The sequence below is a fragment of the Diplotaxodon limnothrissa genome, linkage group LG17 (assembly GCF_057381915.1).
Source record: "Diplotaxodon limnothrissa isolate DT_005_m linkage group LG17, D_limnothrissa_male_GT1.1, whole genome shotgun sequence".
Classification (NCBI taxonomy): Eukaryota; Metazoa; Chordata; class Actinopteri; order Cichliformes; family Cichlidae; genus Diplotaxodon; species Diplotaxodon limnothrissa.
Window position 1 is genome coordinate 40,564,589 of NC_140612.1, and position 24,557 is coordinate 40,589,145.

At 42.0% G+C, this 24,557-nt stretch overlaps 1 protein-coding gene across 1 annotated transcript; it reads right to left on the reverse strand.

Annotated features, from left to right (window-relative positions):
- Window positions 1-1,581: 1,581 nt before the first annotated feature.
- myo1f (myosin IF) lies at window positions 1,582-23,005 on the reverse strand. Its single transcript, XM_085376692.1, has 29 exons — window positions 22,977-23,005; window positions 22,717-22,868; window positions 14,031-14,159; window positions 12,854-12,943; window positions 12,622-12,716; window positions 12,422-12,509; window positions 12,196-12,285; window positions 10,895-11,026; window positions 10,610-10,744; window positions 10,238-10,370; window positions 9,714-9,910; window positions 9,501-9,581; window positions 9,292-9,378; window positions 9,065-9,151; window positions 7,984-8,151; window positions 7,805-7,890; window positions 7,639-7,720; window positions 7,456-7,562; window positions 7,271-7,369; window positions 7,032-7,176; window positions 5,744-5,858; window positions 5,481-5,650; window positions 4,425-4,570; window positions 4,038-4,184; window positions 3,810-3,958; window positions 3,624-3,695; window positions 3,020-3,227; window positions 1,893-2,053; window positions 1,582-1,795 (listed from the first exon to the last, which is right to left on the reverse strand). Exons 2-29 carry the CDS (start codon window positions 22,717-22,719, stop codon window positions 1,719-1,721), a joined length of 3,279 nt encoding a protein of 1,092 aa, XP_085232818.1. The 5' UTR covers window positions 22,720-22,868; window positions 22,977-23,005; the 3' UTR covers window positions 1,582-1,718.
- Window positions 23,006-24,557: the final 1,552 nt, after the last annotated feature.

Genomic DNA, 24,557 nt, shown 5'->3' on the forward strand with positions numbered 1-24,557 from the left:
GGAGGTTCAACCAAATCTGCCGCATTTCAAAATAAAAGCATAATCCTGCAGCGGAGGAGCAGGTGTGGTGGGAACACGCCGAGTCTTGAAGGTGAAACTCCAAATAGTTGCATTCATATGGTTTAACTCAAAACAAAGAAAGCATTAACTGCGCACACTGGCTTAATAACGTTTCCTGCGATAGAAATTGTTTGGAAAAAAGTACTCGTGTATTTAATTACAAATAGTTACCGGAGAGTCACCTAATATTACCGAAAGTACTCGTCGGTCTCAAACAAATCCGCGATGAAATCAATGGGCTCCAGTGTGATCTCGTTTTTTATCACATGTAGAAGTGTTTATGATCTGTAAAGTTAAAAAAAAAAACAAACCGCTACGACGAAATCTGAGACAGATGAGCTGGTAATCTCTCTCACAATTTAGAGAAAAATAGGCGCAGCACCAATCAGGAGGCTTTGGCCAATCCAATTACTGCAGGCTGCGCAGCTTTAAACGAAGCTGCTGAGACGCAGGTTAAAGATCTGTGCTGTGGCCTGTTTGCAGCAGCCGACTGGCTGATTATTATTTTGGTTAGATCTTTGCACAATCTGTGCATCTATCAGTGCCTCCATGTTTTTAAGAATTAAAGCTGGCAAAAAAAGGTCCAACTAATACCAGCAACGTGTACCTCAGTGAGCAGATATCATAATACTACTTGTAGGAACAGGAAATCTCTTTTGGGAGCTTTTTCTTTAGAGCTACGTTTCAGAACAGGCATAATATTATTTTTGTGAGCAAACATGTCAAACTTTATAACAACTGAAAGAAAAATCTTTCTGAGGGAGTCTTTATTTTAATCTTCTCATTCACATAAAAAATCCTGAACAAAATGACTGAAAGTAATCACATATTTTACAAAAATCCACCACAAGTTGAAATAAAAATACAAAGCTGGCCAAAATAATCACATTCAAGTTCATCCATCTCTTTCTTTGTGTTCTGCTCTTCACAAATGTTTTTCTAACTTACTGGCAACACAAAACAAACACGTGCAAAAGTCCCCGAGGTAAAAACGTGGAAATAAAAGTTTTTTCCTTTTTTTATTAAAATGAAAATACAAGAAAATACCACGAGAAATATCAGTAAAAAAATTCAGAGTATAAAAAAGATAACTGACATTAAAATGTTGCTCCTCTTAATGGCTTTGATTTGATCTGAAGTTTCAGAGCAAAAGCATCATCATCATCAGTATTTTCAAAAGTCTGTTATCACTCGATTAGACGCTTGTTGACTTAATCAAAAGAAGTGGTCGTCATTGATCGTGAAGAAAGCTTCAGGCAGATAAAACAGTGTAAACATCAGGAAGCGATGCAGTATTTTCATGCTGCTCTTCTGTCACGCCTTCACTCGGCGTAACTTTGAGTCGTGGAGGAACCAGTCAGAGGTGACGTCGAAGACCTCGCTGGTTTCTTTCTCAACGGGATTGTTTGACACCAAGACAAAGATGGAACCTGAGCAGCTATTTGCAGTTGTGCTTTAGCGATAATAAACCCAAGAGTAATCCTTCATGTGTTCTGCTTCTACGGCACGCTGCCGGGTAAATTAGCTGGGGCTCAAACATCAGAGAGCTCGACCCTTTGAAAGCCCCGATGCATCCGTGAACAACTCGCAGGCAGTTTCTGAATGTGCTGAATTACATCTGTTTATGAGCAAACACAGACACGTTCGCAAGGTTCTCATCAAATCTTTTCCACATAGTTACCCGGGAAGAGACCTTCCTTCCCTCCAATTCTGCCCGTCCACCAGCCTGACGGGTCTGCGGAGAGAAACGGTAAAGAAACACGTCATGAACCACTTCCAGTCTATCTCATCAATATGCATCTCCCTACATGTCGTTGCTTTCGTGCACGCACCTTCTTTGACAAGATCTAATACATCATTGGCCTCGAAGCTGATCTCATCCGTGTCTTGGCCGACGTACTGATATAACGCCCGGCAGCGAGGACCCTGAGGTCGAGGCTGCGGTTTAGGAGCAGGAGGAGGTCGCTGGTGGATGCTCATTTTCCTCTGCTTCCTGTGACAAAGGGGGAAAAAGGAGGTGCTCATGACCATAATTTATTCACATCTTATTTATTTACTAACATGAATCAAATTAACTTTTAACTGTCACGCGTGGGTTGAAAATGGCAAAAGTGCCAAAAGCTGCAGTTCCTCAGCTGGCCACTGGGGGCTGGCTCTAAAAGCGAGTCAATCCCAATAAAGTCTCATGTTAAAATATCTAAATTTACAACAGGAAAAAATATGTTTTGCTCTCTGTAGATATTTATCCCCTTTGTTCTCCGTATGAGAGGTAATTTCTGTAAAATTTACCCCTTAAAAGGCTTAAAGTTGGGCTTAATTATAGCTGCCTCTGAGGAATCAGCTGTTCAGTTTCCTTCTAACTACTGATTGTTTTAATAATTCATTTTTAGCAGAATGCAGCATCCAGTTTAAGACCACAGTCAGTCAACTTTGCAAACCAGCACTAGTCTCGGCTAAAACATCCTCAGGACTCATCCCAGTCCGGTCTCATCCGTATCCCAAAAAAGCAGCGGTCAGAATAACAGACCGTCAGCTGAAAAACAAACAAACATAAAAGCAGGGTGTTGTTGTCGTTGACAGAGTCTTTGACTTTAGCCAACAGCGTGCGCCACACCCTGGATGGATTAAAGAGAGGCTGTCGTGATTTTTCTCCCCAGAATTAAGGAATTAATGTGTTTAAATCTCTCTCAACCCCAACATTTATTTAACCAGACTTTCTGACCCGCCTCTGAGTGCAGCTGGTAGGAACTGCTTTGTTCCCAGAACACCCCCTCCCCCCCCAAACCAGCGAAACAGCATCTAGTATGGAAGAGATGATTCAGTAATTCAGTGAAAAACAAACAGGTTTCTCTGCCTCGCTCTAACTTTCAGTTACTCGCAGGTTTCAGCCTCACCTTGGTAATCCCTTACAAACCACACCTTCCTTTCTTTTTTAATGTCTTTTTTAAACATGTCTTACCCTGACATGCCCTGATCAGGCACATTAAGGAAGTCCAAGTTTCCTTGATTATACTGGTTTGGCGCTGGAGGTCGGGGGCCTCTCTGGGATCCCAGTTTGGGCGGGCCTCCCTGGAGTGGTCGGCCCTGCTTTTGCGGGGAGGAATACGTGATATCGGCTTGTGGGTTATGAGGACCTCTGGGGAATTTGGCTCCACCGTTCTGATGCGCTGAGGAGAGAGAACGAAGCGTGTGCTTCAATAACAGAGCAGCAGTACGACGGTAAAGACTCAGAACGGCCCATTTCAGTGTTACATGACACGACTGTTATCACTGGTGCCTTTGCTGCTTTATTGTTTTACAGCTTCACATACTGCAGCCATATGTCGTACTGAACGAGCTTTTATTTACGACCTAGATGTACAAAGTAAGCAATCGGCTGTTCAATACACAAAGTAAAAAGGATTATGATTGAAACAGCTGAAAAGTTAATCAAAATGCAACAGAGTGTAAATACTGCAGTACTTTATGTTTCAATAAGTACATCCACACTTCCTATTTAGTTACTTTGAGCCACTGGGAAGGGTTTTTCCACAGGTGAGGATCACAGGTGAGTAGTGGCTTACATTTGGGCGCTACGTGGTTTCTTCCTCCTCTTCCTCCACCGGAAGACGGAGGAAACGACTTCCTGGTTGGCTCTAATCAAAAGAAGGGACAGTTAGGATGCTTATACAGGCAGCATTTTATTTACTATTTAAATTTGTTCCTACTTTTTTCAAGTCTATACGGCATCATGACTTATTTTAACCTACTGGAGGATTTGGGTAGACCATCTCCTATTGTGACAGACAGGGTCTTCCCTCCAGGTTTGAGCTGGGCCACGTCTCCAGGGCCTTTCTGGAACACTACTATTCTGGTGCCTCCTCCACCCCAGCCCTCCTTCTTCACTCTGAACTCCAGCCTGAAGCAAGAAGAACCTGCGTTAGTCACCCCTGCGTGTTTTTCTCATGCTAACAAAGGCTGTGTGTTCCTCTACCGACCTGTCACCGAAGGAGATTGTCAGTTTTCTTTTTGTCACTTCCTCGTAGCGTTTGGAAAGCAAACTGAGGAACTCTGTCTTAAAGTTGGATTCCAGCAAACTGTCATACTGGGCTTCGTGGAGGATGAAGAAATCATCCTGTCTCGTACTAAGAAGGAAAAAAAAATACCATGAACTCACTCTTGCTGAAGTTTAAAAACAGAAAGAGGAAGCAGTGCGGGTAACTGAAACACTGAAAGACATTCAAGGAAGCGTTAAAATAGCAGCAAGAAGAGAGCAGAGGATGCAGTTACATTTTTCACTTCAGCAACAGCAGCAGTAACAACATACACAGGCTACATAAAAATGACAGATTTTAGTAATGAATCTGTGTTAATTAGATACACACCTGAGAGAGACACTGCTGATGCCTCCAAACTCCATCTTCCGCTTTAGTACTTCCTTTATCTGTCCTTTCTCGGGTCCCTTCTTCACCTTCTCTCGGCCAATCAGATAGATGCCTTTCGGTGTCAGGATCAAATCTCTCTTGATAGACTGGGTTGGGGGGAGAAAAGGAAAGCGGGTGACTCTGGGGACAAGGCACAACTCAATTCAGTTACTTATACAGCGCCAAATCACAGCAACAGGCGCCTCAATGTGCTTTATGTTGTAAGGTACAATAACACACACGGAGAAAAACCCAACATGATTGTTGGGTTTTCTTTTTTTTCTTTGGGTACATTTTTTCTGAAGTCGACAACAAGCAAGAAAGCGTGAATTTAATGTCTTTTATAAATCTTAAGGTCTTATTGTTATAGAAACTGAACAGAGAGTACGTTGCCAAACTTTTGAGCCACCCTTCATTTCCTTATTTTTATCAACGTTTTCTTAGGCAATAGTTTTCCAGACTTTCTGAAGGTCTTTTAGTTGTTTTCCTTGGCGATTGGCTGCTTGTGCCTGACGGTTTTCAGAGGAATGCTTTTGACCTGCGAGTCAATCGAGCTTGTTTCTACACACAACACATAAAAAAGTTTTGAAAAATGCCTGATATAACATCCCGAGCACACACACGTGGACGGGCCTCCCCAGAGCCTCGACTGCAACACTGCTGCAGCAGTGTGGGGTCATGTTGATGGAGAGCAGAACAAATGACAGCCAACATCCAAAGAAGAGCTGCGAATGTCCTTCAAGGAGCCAAGAAAAGAACTATTCCTGACGACTACTTTAAGAAAGCTGCCCAGGATAATTCAGGCTGAAGAATCAAGGTGGTCACACGAAACCTTCAAGCTTGTTAGAACGTAAAAACTCACTTTTTCTCTTTTATACTCTATTTCCATGTATGTTTGCAACATGTTTCAATAAATCACTTTTCTAGCAAAATATAAAGAAATGACGGATTGGCTCAAGACTTTTGCACAGTACTGCAACTCTTTCTTTGATTGGACGAAAACACAAGAATTCAAACCTTGAACCTGCGATCAAACTTGTTAACCGAATCAGCGAAGTCGACGCGCTCCCTCTTGGCGAGGAACTGCCGCAGCTCAGGCCTCTGCTCCAGCCCGAGGTAGTCGCCAACGAAGTTCCTGTTGATGCTGTTTTTCCTCCGCTCTTTGGAGTTGTACAGGATGTCTGAGGCTGCGAGTCACAAGGAACAACAAACATTTCTAAAACCAACTCAAGCTCTTTGGTGCAACCTGTGCGGGGAATCTCGTCGTTTGTGTAACTCACCCTCTTCTCTCATCTGTTCGTACTTCTTCCTCGCGATGAATTTTCTCCAGGCTTTTTGAATGATTCTGGCAAAAGTGTCAAACTTCCTCTCTCTCATCTCCTCAAGCAGAAACAGCTGAAAGGCATATGTGCATGAGTATTTCTGCAGGTTTAGTGCATGTTAGAGCAGGATGACCTTCAATCCTCCCTTAGCTATGCTGCAATAGACCCAGGCTGCTTGGAGATTCCCATGATGCACTTGGTGTTTCTTCTTCACTCCCCCTTTATCACTCTCTCCGTGTTTATGTGCCGCTCTACATTTAATCATTAGTTATTATTAATATCTGGCTCTCTGTCTCAGTGTGTCTTTTGTCCCGTCTTCCTCCCCCGGATTCTGTCAGAGGTTTCTTCCTGTTAAAAGGAAGTTTTTCCTTCCCACTATCACCAAATTGTTGTTCACAGGAGCTCGTCTGATTGCCGGGGTTTCCTCTGTATTTTTGTAGAGTCTTTGCCTTTCAATATATATATTTCAATATATGCCAGGTCTCTCTTGGAAATGAGATTTTTAATCTCAATGAGAGTTTTTACCTGGATAAATAAAGGACTAATAAAAAATAAAGGACTAATATTTTTTTATACATTAAATGGAATTAAAGTGGTTAATGAACCAGCTGAGGCAGTATTATTAGCTGCTGTCAAGCCTGTTTCACTGAAAAACTTCCCCCAACATGTTGCAGCTATGTGGAGGTTAGAAAGTAGCTGTGGTCTGAACTTTAATCTTTGAAGCTATTTCAGTCCCTTTTCACGCAAACATTTGAGCGCAGCAACATTAATATCGTCCTGCTGAGATGAGTCAAAAAACACATGCAGCATAATCTTCTCTGCTCTTTACCTCACTGAGAGGTACGAGAGCTTATATCAGGCAATGTGAGCTTTTCTTTATTTGTAAATGGTAAATGGCCTGTATTTGTATAGCACTTTACACATTCAGTCATCCTCACATTCACACACTGGTGATGGCAGCTACATTGCAGCCACAGCCACCCTGGGGCGCACTGACAGAGGCGAGGCTGCCGGACACTGGCGCCACCGGGCCCTCTGACCACCACCAGTAGGCAACGGGTGAAGTGTCTTGCCCAAGGACACAACGACCGAGACTGTCCAAGCCGGGGCTCGAACCGGCAACCTTCCGATTACAAGACGAACTCCCAACTCTTGAGCCACGATCGCCAAGATAAGTTGATTATGTTACAACACTGGTTAGAACAAATATGCAGCCTGAGGGAATCTAAAATATGAAGCTCCGTACCGATTCGGGGTTCTTCACAAAGACTTTGGTGCGTCCCATCTGGTATTGATCGTTATCCATGTTGACGGAGCGAAGGAGGTGAAGCACCCCCTGCTGCTCTGGCCCTCTCCAGCACGGCCATGTTTCGGCTGTCAGAATGGCGTACCTGGATTCAAAAAGCACCAAACAAACAAATCACAGTGAGAGCTGTGTGTCTTTTTTCAGGCAGCGATTCCATGAACACGCACGATTAAACTTACCTCATCAGGAATTTACTGAAGAGTCTCCGATATGCGAATCCAGCCCTTCGTACGCGGATGTTTTCCCGCAGTCCGAGGTATTCTACTTGATGCCTGGCCCTAAAAACAGATAGCGCCGCTGATCAGCAAACGTTCCCTGTGAAATCTTTCAGAGTTCCTCAAAGCGTGACGGCGAGCATTCTCACCTGCTCTCCTCCCAGTCTTTCGGCCGCTTTGTCTCATTGGGTTTGATGCAGCGGATGTAATGCGGCGTGCACTTCATCAGCGTGTTCACCAGGTCGTTCGCTTGTTTCTGCGAGGGAAACAACAGCGTGAGACGAATGCGCTGCTGCACAAAATCAACCGTCGACAGATTGAAAAGCTCTCACCTTGATCTTTGAACTTGCCGTGGTCGGCCTTCCTTTTTTATCTGTGTTGAGGTTTTCGGGGAACAAGCTACGGATGAAGTTACTAAAGAGACACGTTTTTTTTAATGCATTGTTTTTTTTAAATTACGCCTTCAGTGCAACAATCAGACCAGTACAGGAAACTCACAATTCACTGCTCTGCATGAGCTCGATGAGGTCGGGGAAAAGCACGTCCCGATTTCTCTCACAGAAGCCGTTGATATCATATGACACCTGCGATGACACCAGATATTTTCACTGAAAAACCCCCAAAAACAAATCTGAGGTTTATAAGCGCCACATCGAGCAAACAAAATCAAATCTTACCTTCCCGGCGTAGTGATGTATAACAAAGCCCGAGTTCCAGCTGTTGAAATGTTCGTGCGTCCCCACAGCAGCCTGCAGTTTCTGCAGCAGAGTGCCATCTGCACCCTCTCCTTTGGCATGCATGGTGGCGCACACATCATCCAGCACGCTCATTATACCCGGAGGGTTCTGCAAAGAGACGACGGCTTTTTAGCTGCGATTTTGTTCTTACGAGTTTTGATAACTTTTAGATAAACGAATAAGAAATATCTGTTAGAAATGGTAAATGGCCTGTACTTGTATAGCGCTTTACTCAGTCCCTAAGGACCCCAAAGCGCTTTACACTACATCCAGTCATCCACCCATTCACACACTGGTGATGGCAGCTACATTGTAGCCACAGCCACCCTGGGGCACTGACAGAGGCGAGGCTGCCGGACACTGGCGCCACCGGGCCCTCTGACCACCACCAGAAATTGATACAAATTAGCACACGTGCAGTTACATAATACAAATTTTTTTGACATGACCACCTGGTAACTTTTGATTGTAATGTTTTTGAATTCAAATTGAATTAGAGGTTCCCAGTAAACATGTGTAGAGCTTTAATATGAGCTTTAAAGACCAGAGTAAAACTTATATAAAGTTACTTTTATACAGTAGTTTGATTGAAAGCCTGATGTCTGTAGACCGCATGTAAATCCCCATTTTTTAGTCATCCAGTGAAACACTTCAAACACACAAATTCATACAAGGAGATAAAACTGCAGCTCCTCCACCAATGCCTCATATGTCTTTTCTTCTTCTCTTTTTGGCTTTTGGGAATATCATATATTATCTGATTTACTGTGAAAATAAATGTGCAATAAAACTTTTCCAAAAACAAAATGCAAATGTTACCCCCGATGTTACTGCTATATCTTGGTCACGTGACTTGATTCTTCCTGTTGTGACCCCGAGCGCTCTGTTCTTCCGTTTCACTGTTTTCAGGAAGCAGAGCACCAAACTCTCGTTGCTTTAGGGGCCCACTTGTTTTCTAATGAGAGCCAGTTTTACACGATCTGCATAAACCCTCCGTCAGTCATCGCGTTTACGAGCTTACCAGTTTATTTTCAATAAGGTCGCATACAATCTTGTTGTTGAAGTACTCGATGGGCGTCCACTTGATGCCCTCCTGAACATATTCTTCCTGAGAGACAATGAGAGCAAAACATTTGGTTTGAGGACATACAGTGATCCTCACCAACTGAAACACAGTGGAGTCAAATGCATGCGCTGCACAGTGCAGTTACAATTCAATTCTATTTATATAGTTTTATTTATAGTTACCTGCTCAGCCTTCAGGGTGAGTTCGATGAAGATCTGTTGCAGTTTCTCGTTGACAAAGTTGATGCAAAACTGCTCAAAACCGTTTCTCTGAGGAAGCGAATACAACACAGTCAGTAAGAGATGAAACAAATCCTGCTATTAAACACACATTTAGTCTTTTAGTGGATGCGTGCAAAGGTTAAGTATCTGGAAGTTATGAGAAGCCTAACCTGGAATATCTCAAAGCCATAAATGTCAAGCACTCCGATGCTGAATTCCTCATATGGTTTCTGGATGGCTTTATTTATAGACTGGAGAAGTAAGGACACGAGACAAATGCAAAGAGCAGATGAGGTGCATGAATACATGTCAGCTGAATTAAAAGCAAATGTTTCATTTTCTTTAGTCTGTTTTTGCTCAGCTGCATCATCAAGCGTGATTACCTCCACCAGGTAGTCAAAGAGGCGTGCATACAGCGCTTTGGCCAGGGCATCTCGTGTGTAGTTGGCCTGCTCCTGGTTCAGGGTCACGTTAATGGACTCAGACTTCCCTCCCCACTTTGAATCCATCTTCCGGCTGGTCAGCTTGTCCTGCAGACGGTTGGGGTCGATGCCCAGCAGATAGGCGGGGAATGCGAGCACTGGAGCGAAGCAAAGTCAAGTTGTAGTTCAATCGTGCCAAAAGCGGACTCGTAATTCAGATGTGTTTTATTATGCCATAAGCAAAGACTTCCTATGATGAATTAATGATACCCTCCCTAGACAGAAGCCAACGGAGGGTATCATTGCTGCTTTGGATGTAACCACCAATTATCTACTGAGGCAGTAAACAGGGAAGTCGTCTGTGTGTAGAGATTCTATTCATTTGTAGGGCGTGTGCCGGGGACGACCTTTGTTATGGTGATATCCAGCGGGAGTATGACTGCATGTGAACAGAAGATGCGTCGGCACGTGTGTGTCGCACTCACAGTCTGTGCTTTCCACCTGCCCATAGTTGCCTGCTTCTATGAAGCTAATGTTTCCCAGGTGGAGGATACCCGCAACGATCTGCAGCACCTGCGTCTGGATGTCACCTGGGATCCCAATCACCTGCATGGCCTCCTGAAGAACAAATCCAAGAAGAAAGTGTGACGGCAGCAGCTTCACCACAACGTGAGGAGATGTCAAGCAGAACTACTTTACGTCCACATTTTATTTCCTGCCAGCAATCAATGTAGATCAGCTAGAGCCACTATAATGGGTTTAGCTACAAAGCATTGATCAGACTTTCCACACAGCAAACCTGGGACCAAGCACAGGTTTGCTGAACACCACTGGATCCCACCTATAAGTTTGCGTACCATAGTTTCCTGGAAGTCTTTGCTGTCATTGGTCCCATCCACCTTGTATGTCCCAGACTGGTTGAGGTAGTAGTAATAATCAGGAGTCATGATGCCCAGGGCCTCTCTCTGCTGAGCACTAGCTCCCTCTATCAACTGGAAAACAACAACGCAGGCCCAGCAGGAGTCACACACACACACACTGGCTTCATATTGAATGAAGATCTTGCAGCTTAAGAGGAACTCTGTCTTTTTTTTTTAAAGGAGTTGCTATTAATCTGCGGTTTGTGCTCATCAGCCTCTCACCTGATAGTAAATGTGGAAGTTCCTCTCGTTCTCGTTCTGGCTGACCACCCTTGACTTCTCGAGCAGAAAGTTTGATATTTTTCCACCATCTGGCTCCCCTCCTCTGCTGAACTGGATCTCAAAGTATTTCCCCTGATTAATGTAAAAATCAAAGTCAACACTTGGAGTTGAGAAACGAGGCTGCGAGGAAATCTGTCCTCACTCATTATTGCAGATCAGCCAGTGTCAAAATTTGCTTTCAGGATGAGACGGTTCTCAAATCATGCGACCGTTTCCTAAAGATAAACCACTTCCATGTTCACTACATTTATATGAGTCAGAAAATATATGCGTGCACGCTCAGTACACGAGAGCTGTGATGGTGTACAAAGGGTAACAGGAAATATAACTAATTGCTCTTCTGATATCTCACGCTAAAGCTGCAGACATGCAGGTCAGGGTGGTTTATGGGTGTGATCATTAGGACCCTTCTTATGAGAAACCAGAATGAATGCAATAAAAGTGTTTTTGAAGTGCACGAGAATGTTGTAATAAATCACTTGTAATGAGGCTACAGGCACATATGTGGCTCTGCATAACCTCGCTCTGCAATGCTTGGAGACAGCTGTTATTACTTACATGCTAATATTAGCTAATCACCTTAAAAACATCATAGTACCGTGTTATTCCAATGGAGCACTTCCCTCTCACTCCTAGAATTTCCAAAAGTAGCACAGGGGGCGGAGCCTTTAGCTATTAGGACGCTTTACAGCGGTGCCACCTTCCAGTTTGGATTCAGAGGACAGACACACGCGCTAGTTTTAAGATTAAAGCGTTCCTTTTTTTCATAAAGGTCATAGATAAAACTGAGTCAGGCGGGTGGGGGACTTCCAAAACACAATGAGCACTTGTTCTCCGCTCCTGTTGGTGCCACTACACCTTGTCTTCCCTCCCACAGAGTTTGTGTATTTTCTGACACTCCTGGTTCTACTGGAGGCCTTAAAAGGGAGTTCTTTCTCCCCACTGTTGCCAAGCGCTTGCTCATAGGGGATCGTGGGATTGCTGAGGGTATTTCTCTAATATAATAAGCTGATATTCAGCATGGGTACTGTTTATAAAGCTAAACATCTTAGCTTTTTTACAACTAGCACACTCAGCAAGCTAAAGCGAGTGACTGCTGAACTCTTGAATGTTTTATTTTTGGGGTGTGGGGTTGACTTCTTTTTGTTTTTCTTTTTAAATGAGCAGGTATATTACTTAATAACTATAAACTTGATAGAAAGCATCCCCACCAGGTCTTCAAGTAAAAAACTCATACTTACAAAACGACTAGAGTTGTTGTTGCGAACAGTCTTGGCATTACCAAAGGCTTCCAACAGAGGATTTGACTGCAGGATGATTTCTTTTACATGCTGCCACACACATGCACACAAACATTAACACAATACCAGACAGTGAAAAACCTCCACGCCACACTGAAGGAAGTTTAAAGGTTTTTTGACTCATTTTGAAGATTCATATAAGGCGGAGCGAGCATACGGTCTGTACCTGCACTTTCGATCCTCCTCCGGATACTTTGGAAATGTAACCCATGATGTATTTGGCAGCCACTGTCTTCCCAGCACCGCTCTCACCGCTACCGCAGCCACGTAAAAAAAGGCAGACAACACACCGCAAAGCCATATTTTATTGTCAAACATACCTGCACGGCACAGCATGGGCGTCAGCGTGGGAAGCAGAAAACTCACCTGATGATAACACACTGATTCTCCCCGTCAATCATCATGTTTCTGTACATGTTGTCAGTCAAGGCGTAGATGTGCGGTGGATTCTCATACTGGGCCTGTAGAGCGAAACGGTTTGAGGTCAGTTTGAGTAAAACGAGCGTAGGGCAACAGCAGGCAACAGGAAGAACCTCTGCACCACATATGCCACAAGTTTAAAGAAGTCATGAGAAGACGGCGATGAAAATTCACTTACAGCTCCTTGATAGAGTTCAATCTCTCTGTCAGTGAAGTAGGGCATCTGTTTGAAGGGGTTAACAGATATCAACACAGGGCCGATGTAAGTCTGGAGAGGGCGGCTGAGGAAAGTTTGGGAATGATGCATCATATGGTTTAAATACGCTTAAACAGGGCGTACGTACATTAGACGTTTTGAAGAAAGTGAAATGTTTTTGCTTTGTTCTGTTGACATATGAGCTAAAGCTAATGTTAGGCACCTTCAAACACCCCATCTTCTAATAGCTTCCCGGGGGGCAGGTTTCACTCTTTCACTCTGCAGGTGAAACAGAAAACAGACAAAGTATACGCTGGCAGCCCTCGCATCAGCGCGCTTTCAAACACCAAAACCGAGGCTGAAGCAAATCACAAGTTTCAGCTCATGCTCGTACCGTACACGAAGTCTGAACCAAAATGTCACGGTGACATCATCGCTGACATATTTCTGCTAATGTCAAAGCCAAATCTGCCTGGTGCTCACCGACCTGAATGACTACCCATGGGGCCCACCTGCCAGACGGAGGGAAGGGGAAATACCAAAGTCATGAATCCATTGTAACCTAAATAAAGCCACGTGTGACAGACATGACCAGTGTCGTTATCAGTTCACTTCCTTACTGATAAGACTGGTAAGACAGAGGCCTGCTTTACCCAAGGATCCCACGTTAACAGGAGAGTAACTCTAACCAAAGACACCGGACGTGATTAACAAACAGCTTCTTATCTAAGCGAGTCGTTCTCGATATAACATCAACTCGCTCTCACTCAGGATTTAACATGGATGGGTTTTTTCTCTAAATATGGCTCTGACGTTCAGCTGTGCTTTCAGAAGACGGAAGTGGGCTGTTGAGTCACACGGTGAACTCAGAAGAGGAAGAGTGAATTCCTTATATTTATGCCCATATATGTTTGTTTGATTGTCTGTGAATTTGTGTTTTGATCAGCACATCTGTGGGTGGATAAGAAGACTGTACACAAATATGGAAGAAGGCCATTTCAGCCAAGGTGATTTTTCACTTCATGCTTTCACGTTCGGGTTCTTTAGCGAGATTCAATGTGAAGATGGAGCAGATTGTGGGGACAGTTTAAATAGAGGCCTTTAGTTCCCGTCAGACTGCAGGTATAATTTACAACATCAAACACAGCTTGTAGGATACAAAGATGTAGTCGTCCATGTATCTCTTCTTCAGGTTGTCCACGATGGCGTCTTCGGTGATCTTTGACAGGAGGACCATGTCGTCCACGCCGCTTTGCTTGACATTTTGACTCTGCCAGTGGTACTTTGCCTGAATCGCAGAGGAGAGGAAGACTCTGTTAGTAACGACGTGTTGCAATAATCTTTAAAAGGACATTTTACTCAAGCTGAGTTTCCTCATCAAAGAAACTACCACACACTGTGACGCAAAAGCAGCGTAGCTCAGCGTACTCTGTGGCTGAGTGGGAATTTGGACCGGAAAAATAAGCATTTTGAAACAATATTAGTGTTTGTTGTAGAGACGAGAGCTTTAGAGAGCCGTGTGGGCATCACGAAGGAAGGAAGGAAACAAGCAAACCAAAAACGAAGCAAAGGAAGAAAGACATGTAAAAAAAAAGAAAACAGGAGGCCGAGCGAAGATTTCAAATGAAAGCGTTTCAAGCTTTGGCATCAGTAAAGCCAAAAACACAATTACCAGTGTGGTTGTCATTACAGGAAGCTCGGGGCTCGTTACCAGGAAACTGGTCACAGATGAGGTGAGCTCATTTTCTAGCTCGGACATTTTAGAGAAGCTTCTTCTAATTTGCCTCAACAATGCGACACCTACACAGGAGGCGAAGATAAACTAGCAATAAACTGATTGTTTCCACAGTTTCAGCTCAGGAGCGCTCGCCTCGTTGTTATTTCAGCCTGAACTCTGTTTGATGGGTGAAAGCTGGGGAAACACAAAGGAGGTCTCTTTGCCAAAGTGGGTGAAGAAGAGGCTGAAGGATCCAGCCACAGTTGAAGAACCAATGTGTCATCTCGGTTATGACGTCTTTGTCACTTGGTGAGCTTGTTGTGCTCATCTATGACCTCGGTGGGCGTGACCTCTACCTCTGTCTCTACACGTCATGAAGAAAAGCGCTGCACATTGTAACAAACCTCGTGCTAAGAAGTCGTATTTCATTAGATTTTTTAACATCTTGCTGGTTTCTGGTTTCAGTCCCTTCTTATGAAAAACAATAAACGCTTAATTAGCCACAAATATTAGCAGAACCTCTACAAACAGATTCTGCTGATGCTTCATTTTTAGCTCATCAGCAAAAAATAGAAACACAAAGTTTCATTATGAAACACTGTCAGTGTGCAAACGCCAACAAAGAACGATGCATACAGATGCTGCGTGTGTGACGGGCATGATTACATATTCGTGTCTTAAATAAGCACAGCATGCATGCGTGTTTAGTGCGCGCTTTTGTTTCTGAATTTAAAGCCCCTGAGGGGGAAAGAGCGGGCGGAAGTCACAAGTTTAAAGCTAATTCGCGAGTCTCTTTTTTCACTGGTGTCAAGCCAGCCTCCAGTTTGTTTTACGTTCCCTGTGTATTCAAAGTATTACGGGAATGGATGTGGAAACCGGATTTCAAAATAAAAGCCAACTTCGAGTGAATTAACAGATATGTTAAGAACATAATAACATATAATTTAGGCTTTTTTTTTTTTTTTTTACAAACTCTAATGTTAGATCTATATGACACAGCCTTGTACCCTAATTGTGCCCTGTCACTATCAAGGCCATCTTATTTTGGATTTCAAAGTAAAAGCCCTGTGAATCTTCATTTTTGAACTACTCTTTCAATGACTTAATAATGCTCTTAAAAGCAAAAGTCGTATTTCCAAATACTATTTGAACTTTATATCAACACTTTCCAACCACAGTCTTTTTACAGTGATACCATATCAATATCAAGTCAGTCTGATTTTGCCTTTCATAGTAATGGCCCTTTGAAATTGTCCATAATTGACTTAATCTTCTAACGATTCAAAATGCTCTAAAATGAAAAATTCTTGTTTCCACAGGGTAATTCCACCTTAGATCAACAGTATACAGCCCCACAGTGATACCATATCAATATCAAGTCATTCTGATTATGCCTTCCAAAATAAAAGCCTTTTTAAATTGTCCATAATTGACCTAACTTTCAGTGATTTCAAAATGTTTTAAAATGGAAATTTCCTGTTTCCACAGGGTAATTCCACTCCAGATCAACAGTATACAACCTCACGATGTTACCATATCAATATCAAGACATTCTGATATTGCTTTAAAAAATAAAAGCATTTTCAAACTGCCCATATCTGAGTTGCTCCTGGAACAATTTCAAAATGCTCTAAAATGGCACATTCCTGTTTCCACAGGGTAATTCCACTTTAGATCAACAGTATACAGCCCCACAGTGATACCATATCAATATCAAGTCATTCTGATTATGCCTTCCAAAATAAAAGCCTTTTTAAATTGTCCATAATTGACCTAACTTTCAGTGATTTCAAAATGCTCTATAATGGAAATTTCCTGTTTCCACAGGGTAATTCCACTTTAGATCAACAGTATACAGCCCCACAGTGATACCATATCAATGTCAAGTCATTCTGATTTTGCCTTCCAAAGTAAAAGCCTTTTCAAATTGTCCACAATTGACCTAACTTTCAGTGATTTCAAAATGCTCTAAAATGGAAAATTCCTGTTTCCACAGGGTAATTCCACCTTAGATCAACAGTATACAGCCCCACAGTGATACCATATCAATATCAAGTCATTCTGATTATGCCTTCCAAAATAAAAGCCTTTTTAAATTGTCCATAATTGACCTAACTTTCAGTGATTTCAAAATGCTCTAAAATGGAAATTTCCTGTTTCCACAGGGTAATTCCACTTTAGATCAACAGTATACAGCCCCACAGTGATACCATATTAATATCAAGTCATTCTGATTTTGCCTTCCAAAATAAAAGACTTTTCAAATTGCCAAGATACGACCTACTCTTTTAAAGATTTCAAAATGCTCTAAAAGTGAAAATTGCTGTTTCCACAGGATAATTTCACTTTAGGTCAACAGTATACAACCTCACGATGTTACCATATCAATTTCAAGTAATTCTGATTATGCCTTCCAAAATAATGGCCTGTTGAAAATGCCCATAATTTACCTAACTTTCAGTGATTTCAGAATGCTCTAAAAAGGAAGATTTCAGTTTCCACAGGGTAATTCCACTTTAGATCAACAGTATACAACCTCACGATGTTACCATGTCAATTTCAAGTCAGTCTGATTTTGCTTTTCAAAATAAAAGCTTTTTCAATTTGCCCATATATGACTTACTCTTGGAGCGAATTCAAAATGCTCTAAGATGGAAAATTGCTGTTTCCACAGCATAATTCCACTTTAGATCAATAGTATCCAACCCCACAGTGATACCATATCAATATCAAATCAGTCTGATGTTGCCTTCCAAAATAAAAGACTTTTCAAATTGCCGATATACGACCTACTCTTTTAAAGAATTCAGAACGCTCTAAAAATGAAACTTGCTCTTTCCACAGGATGAATCCATGTTAGATCAAAAGTGTACATCCACACCATGGTACTACTTCAATTTCAAGTCATTCTGATTTTGCCTTCCAAAATAATGGCCTGTTGAAAATGCCAATAACTTACCTAACTTTCAGTGATTTCGGAATGCTCTAAAAAGGAAATTTTCTGTTTCCACAGAATAATTTCACTTTAAATCAACAGTATACAACCCCACAGAGATACGATGTTAAGATCAAGTCACTCTGATTTTGCCTTCCAAAATAAAAGTATTTTCAAATTGTCCGTAGACGTCAGATGTCATGGTTGGTTTGCAAGCTGTTTTGTAATTTCTTTATTTAGAATGACATCTTTCCACAGACTTAAAATATAAACGTACTATCAATTACAACCTAGTGGCAATTTCAGCTTCCTTTTACATCATCTTTATGATTCAATTCTGTCATAATCAATTGAGTCTGATTTTGCTTTTCAAAATGAAAACCCAATATGTGTTGAAACAGCAATTTTCATTTTTAAAACATTCTGAAATAATTGAAAGAGTATATCACATATGGACAAATTCGACGGGCCATTAATTTGAAAGGCGAAATCAGACCAACATGAAATTTACATGGTTTTACTGTCGGGTTGGATACTGTTGATCTAAAGTGGAATTATCCTGTGGAAACAGCATCTTTCAATTTAAGAGCATTTTGAAATCGTTAAACGAGTAGGTCGTCTACGGGCAATTTGAAAATACTTTTATTTTGGAAGGCAAAATCAGAGCGACTTGATCTTAACATCGTATCTCTGTGGGGTTGTATACTGTTGATTTAAAGTGAAATTATTCTGTGGAAACAGAAAATTTCCTTTTTAGAGCATTCCGAAATCACTGAAAGTTAGGTAAGTTATTGGCATTTTCAACAGGCCATTATTTTGGAAGGCAAAATCAGAATGACTTGAAATTGAAGTAGTACCATGGTGTGGATGTACACTTTTGATCTAACATGGATTCATCCTGTGGAAAGAGCAAGTTTCATTTTTAGAGCGTTCTGAATTCTTTAAAAGAGTAGGTCGTATATCGGCAATTTGAAAAGTCTTTTATTTTGGAAGGCAACATCAGACTGATTTGATATTGATATGGTATCACTGTGGGGTTGGATACTATTGATCTAAAGTGGAATTATGCTGTGGAAACAGCAATTTTCCATCTTAGAGCATTTTGAATTCGCTCCAAGAGTAAGTCATATATGGGCAAATTGAAAAAGCTTTTATTTTGAAAAGCAAAATCAGACTGACTTGAAATTGACATGGTAACATCGTGAGGTTGTATACTGTTGATCTAAAGTGGAATTACCCTGTGGAAACTGAAATCTTCCTTTTTAGAGCATTCTGAAATCACTGAAAGTTAGGTAAATTATGAGCATTTTCAACAGGCCATTATTTTGGAAGGCATAATCAGAATTACTTGAAATTGATATGGTAACATCGTGAGGTTGTATACTGTTGACCTAAAGTGAAATTATCCTGTGGAAACAGCAATTTTCACTTTTAGAGCATTTTGAAATCTTTAAAAGAGTAGGTCGTATCTTGGCAATTTGAAAAGTCTTTTAATTTGGAAGGCCAAATCAGAATGACTTGATATTAATATGGTATCACTGTGGGGCTGTATACTGTTGATCTGGAGTAGAATTATCCTGTGGAAACACGAAATTTCCATTTTAGAGCATTTTGAAATCACTGAAAGTTAGGTCAATTGTGGACAATTTGAAAAGGCTTTTACTTTGGAAGGCAAAATCAGAATGACTTGATATTAATATGGTATCACTGTGGGGCTGTATACTGTTGATCTAAAGTGGAATTACCCTGTGGAAACAGGAATTTTCCATTTTAGAGCATTTTGAAATTGTTCCAGGATCAAGTCAGATATGGGCAGTTTGAAAATGCTTTTATTTTTGAAAGCAAAATCAGAATGACTTGATATTGATATGGTAACATCGTGAGGTTGTATACTGTTGAACTAAAGTGAAATTATCCTGTGGAAACAGCAAAATTCTGTTTAAGAACATTTTGAAATCGTCAAAAAAGTAGGCCGTATATGCTCAATTTGAAAGGGCATTTATTTTGGAAGGCATAATCAGAATGACTTGATATTGATATGGTATCACTGTGGGGCTGTATACTGTTGATCTAAAGTGGAATTACCCTGTGGAAACAGGAAATTTCCATTTTAGAGCATTTTGAAATCACTGAAAGTTAGGTCAATTATGGACAATTTAAAAAGGCTTTTATTTTGGAAGGCATAATCAGAATGACTTGATATTGATATGGTATCACTGTGTGGCTGTATACTATTGATCTAAGGTGGAATTACCCTGTGGAAACAGGAATGTGCCATTTTAGAGCATTTTGAAATTGTTCCAGGAGCAACTCAGATATGGGCAGTTTGAAAATGCTTTTATTTTTTAAAGCAATATCAGAATGTTTTGATATTGATATGGTAACATCGTGAGGTTGTATACTGTTGATCTGGAGTGGAATTACCCTGTGGAAACAGGAAATTTCCATTTTAAAACATTTTGAAATCACTGAAAGTTAGGTCAATTATGGACAATTTAAAAAGGCTTTTATTTTGGAAGGCATAATCAGAATGACTTGATATTGATATGGTATCACTGTGGGGCTGTATACTGTTGATCTAAGGTGGAATTACCCTGTGGAAACAAGAATTTTTCATTTTAGAGCATTTTGAATCGTTAGAAGATTAAGTCAATTATGGACAATTTCAAAGGGCCATTACTATGAAAGGCAAAATCAGACTGACTTGATATTGATATGGTATCACTGTAAAAAGACTGTGGTTGGAAAGTGTTGATATAAAGTTCAAATAGTATTTGGAAATACGACTTTTGCTTTTAAGAGCATTATTAAGTCATTGAAAGAGTAGTTCAAAAATGAAGATTCACAGGGCTTTTACTTTGAAATCCAAAATAAGATGGCCTTGATAGTGACAGGGCACAATTAGGGTACAAGGCTGTGTCATATAGATCTAACATTAGAGTTTGTAAAAAAAAAAAGCCTAAATTATATGTTATTATGTTCTTAACATATCTGTTAATTCACTCGAAGTTGGCTTTTATTTTGAAATCCGGTTTCCACATCCATTCCCGTAATACTTTGAATACACAGGGAACGTAAAACAAACTGGAGGCTGGCTTGACTGCAAGTCTCGAATTGGAGGCTGGCTTGACACAAGTCTTTTTTCTCATATACGTGCCAGTGCTCACACCCTCTGAGCTTAAAGCATAAATCAGATATGACTCTGACACAAACTCCATTAAACAGGCCCAAACTACGCCAAAGCTGGGGACTATTTTTATCCGTGGATCAATATGAATTTGCCCTGTAACGACTGTTATAAATGAAGGCGTCAGCACTCGGACAGTGCTGCTGGCAGGATGAGTTCACAGCTTTGGTGCCTTTCAGTGACGTGATGACAACACGACTAGAAGAGAAATAGCAGAGATCAGCGTCTCTTTAAATAGAACTCAAATACCAGATTTTTATGTTCTGCGAGATCAGAATCTGCGATCGTCTTTAATATTTTACTAGAAGAGGTTAAACGGCTTTGATGCGGTGTTGGTAATCTAATGATCACCTACTGATGAGCTGATACACAAACGTCGTTGCTGGTTAACAGATTATCACACACGAGCAATTAGTAAGAGTTTGCCTGTCGTCCTGTCTCGATGGCAGATGGCTGAAGCTGATTCCACTGGAGGTTTCTTCCTGTTAAACGGGAGTTTTTTCTTCCCACTGTTGACAGTTGGATGCTAACAGGGGGTCACCTGATTGTTGTTGATGCTTTCTGATACTCAGATTTTTTCCTACAATATTAAAATGCAAAGCAAGGGGGTAAGTAGATGTCATTTAACTGAGATTAAATCATCGGCTGCCCGCAGTAGCTGACCTCCTTTAAATCTTATATCATTTTTAAATGGAGCTGTGTACAGATTAAATGGATACTCGTGTATTGAACTAGTTCAGGAGTAGGTTTGTAGGACTGGAGAGACTATTATAGAGGTAAAGTTATTAGTTATGTTTATACAACCTTTAAAAAGTCAACATCGTCCACCAGGAAGAAAAAAAACATGTTCCTGTTTTTTAGCTGTGATGACATCACACTAGTCTTCACTGAAAGACCAGCCGCCTTTAAAAGAAAAAAAAAGTAATGCAAATATCCAACACCTTAAGAACCACAAACTACATGCCAGTCAGTTGCGGTGAGGTGTGGTTATCAGCAGACGTTGAATCTCAAAAGCTTTCCACATCAAACCGGAACTTTCTGCACAGTTGTTTAAAGAAAGCAAGAAAAAGACGACCCTGTGATGCATTTGACACTTCTCATGATTTATTTCTGTCGGGCACGGTTTTGTTCCTTTTCTTCCTTTGCTGTCATGTGTAAACAGGCGAGCGCGACACAGATTTGAAAGCTTTTGTCACACTTGAGATGATGACAGATAAATGGCTCGGAGCCTAAATGTAAAGGTGGCGTGCAAACAGGGAGCTGGGCGTGCATTTTCACTTTCTTCCCTCTTGAAACTGCTCGTTTACCTCCATTTGTCAGATGTGGCTGCTGGTGCAGCTACGACTGCTGTGCGATCCTGGATGTGTGGAGACCTTCTGTGTGCAAGGAGGAAGTGTTGTGACAGAAACTGCAGGCCTCTCCTGTAGTCCACTTCCCCTCTCACACCTCATTGCTGCATCTTGTGAAACCCTCTAAACTTTGTACATGCTACCAGTTCTCTTCCTGCAGCTGCCTGCAGCTCGGTCCGTTAGCCCCCCTCGAGTGAACCACTCCTCATTATCCTCCCTTTAAATTCAAGCTCATCTGTCTTTCCTGCTCGACTGGTCACTTTCTTACTCTGTCTATGATATTGAAAGTTTCTACCTGTGCCTCAAATTGAAATCGCACAGCACTGCTTTAAGCTCGAGTCTGTGAGAAAGTGAGCTTGTCCCTGAAAAAGAGGAAACATCACTCTGCTGCTGTGAAGGAGATGAATTCCCCTGAAGAGATCTTATCTCATCTCTTCTGATGCCAAAACTCACTTTAAAGCACAAAAAATCCTCCTTTGGCTTTTAGAAAAGGAGAGAAGTGACATGAGCTGAATTTGCTTTGCAAAAGAAAACTGACTGAAAACGTACAAAGCCATCACAATTCGCCCTTTCAGCCGAGAAAACCACAGCAAACAGGTAACTGAAATGCACAAAATGTTACAGCTGTGAGAGCAGATGCAGGTGGTTGTACTGTACCATTGTTCCCGCGGGCCTCTCTCCTCCTCAGCCGTCCACTGTCCAGAGAGATGGTGTGGGGGGGGGGGTTTTGCGCGTGTTGTAAAAAATCCACAGGTTGACCTTAGATTGCTGCCATCGCACAACCAGGACAGCCAACAGCAACCAGCACCCTACAAGACATCCAGTACAGTATTCAAAAACCTACTTCCTCATACTCCCACCGGCAGTGTGTGTGAAACAAGAACTGCTCTAACACACACTGATGCACATTAACTCACCGCATGAAGCCCAGCCGCTTACTTCTCCATTCTGCGCTCTGTCATGCTCGGAGTCGTCAGACGGGAGGATGAAGAAACGACGGCCGGGTCCACGGCACAATTAGTCAGCCCAGTTCGCCTGCCGCACAGCAGGCGAGCGTTGACGGCAAGCGACGCTCATCCGCAGAAAGGGGATAGTTATCTTAAATCAGTTGCCAAATGATGGTGTTTCAGCCGTGTGTTAGCGGCTCCACCCAGGCTGTGGTCGCTTCATGTAGCGGCTTCTCATAGTGTTTGTCTTGTCAGAGAGGCTGCTGCCTCCAACGCCCATAATAACAGACGGGTTCATTCAGAGTCGACTTTGTAGTGTGTGAGTGGAGGTGTCAGTTGCTGGTTTTCCTGTGTTTTACGTCAGCTGGATCAAGAGTCTTTAAAGCTCCTGCAAGATGCGCGTGCCAGCGCAGGGTCAGGTCTCATTCATTCACGGGCGGGTTTGTGACTCTTTCAGATGTGGGGTTTCTCTGTGATTGCACCTCTGATTGTTTCTCATTATTGTCAGTGCACTCCTTTTTTTTCTCTTGTCGTTTAAAGTCACGTTTTTCTTAGTTTGTATTTAGTTTTGTGTCTTTGTGGTTGGAACTTCACTAGTGTGTTCGAGGTTGTCTCATGAGCCTCCTTTTAATTACTTCTACCGTTTTTAACTCAGTCTCTTTTCAGGTGTTGCACATAATATATAGCGATGTGTTTTGCATGCGGCCGTGTCTCCTGATAACACAGGACCGCAGAGACAAATGCAGGCCTGCATTTAGGCCTGTGGTGCATGCTCAGCTGCTCGAGCTGTGACCTAAACCAGCGGCCTCGATTCCTTTTAAATTTGTTCTAGATCCTCGTGCGGGTGTAAATTTCAGTCAATGCTTCTAAAGCACAGAGGAAGAAACTTTCTCCGACTAAACGTTCTACACCCGCTTCACACGAGGACCGGAGGGAACGCAGGAGCGAGCTGCTGCTGATTTTGAGATCCTTTTAAAGCACTTCACGTCTCGCATCGGTGCCTGTGTTTCTCACGCTCGCCGTGTATGAACCAGCGCGGGACCGTCAGCCAGAGGAGCTGAGAACAGCTGGAATCTTTAAACATCAGCCCAGCGTTTGAGTCCGATGATTCCATCTGTTTACTAATTGTTGTCCTATGATCTGCCTATAGACAAGTATTGGTGTCCATTTCTTTGATTTTTAAAATCTTTTTAATGCATTTATTTGTATCTAGCCTTTCTTGGCTTGTAGGTTCTCTCTGTAGCTACACTGATGTTCATAAAATCTGTTACAGAAGTTTCACTGGTTAATCTCATCCAACAGCAGATGGGTTTTGTCAAACAGCAGTTAAGTTCTCGAGTCCTCTATCCATCCATTCGCTTATCCTTTTCAGGGTTGCGGGGCCCCTGGAGCCTATCCCAACTGTCTTAGGGCGAGAGGCGGGGTACACCCCAGACAGGTCGCAGGGCTAACACACAGAAACAACCATTCGCTCTCACATTCACACCTATGGGCAATTTAGAGTTTCCAATAAACTTAACCGCACTAACTGGGTGTCTTTGGACCGTGGGG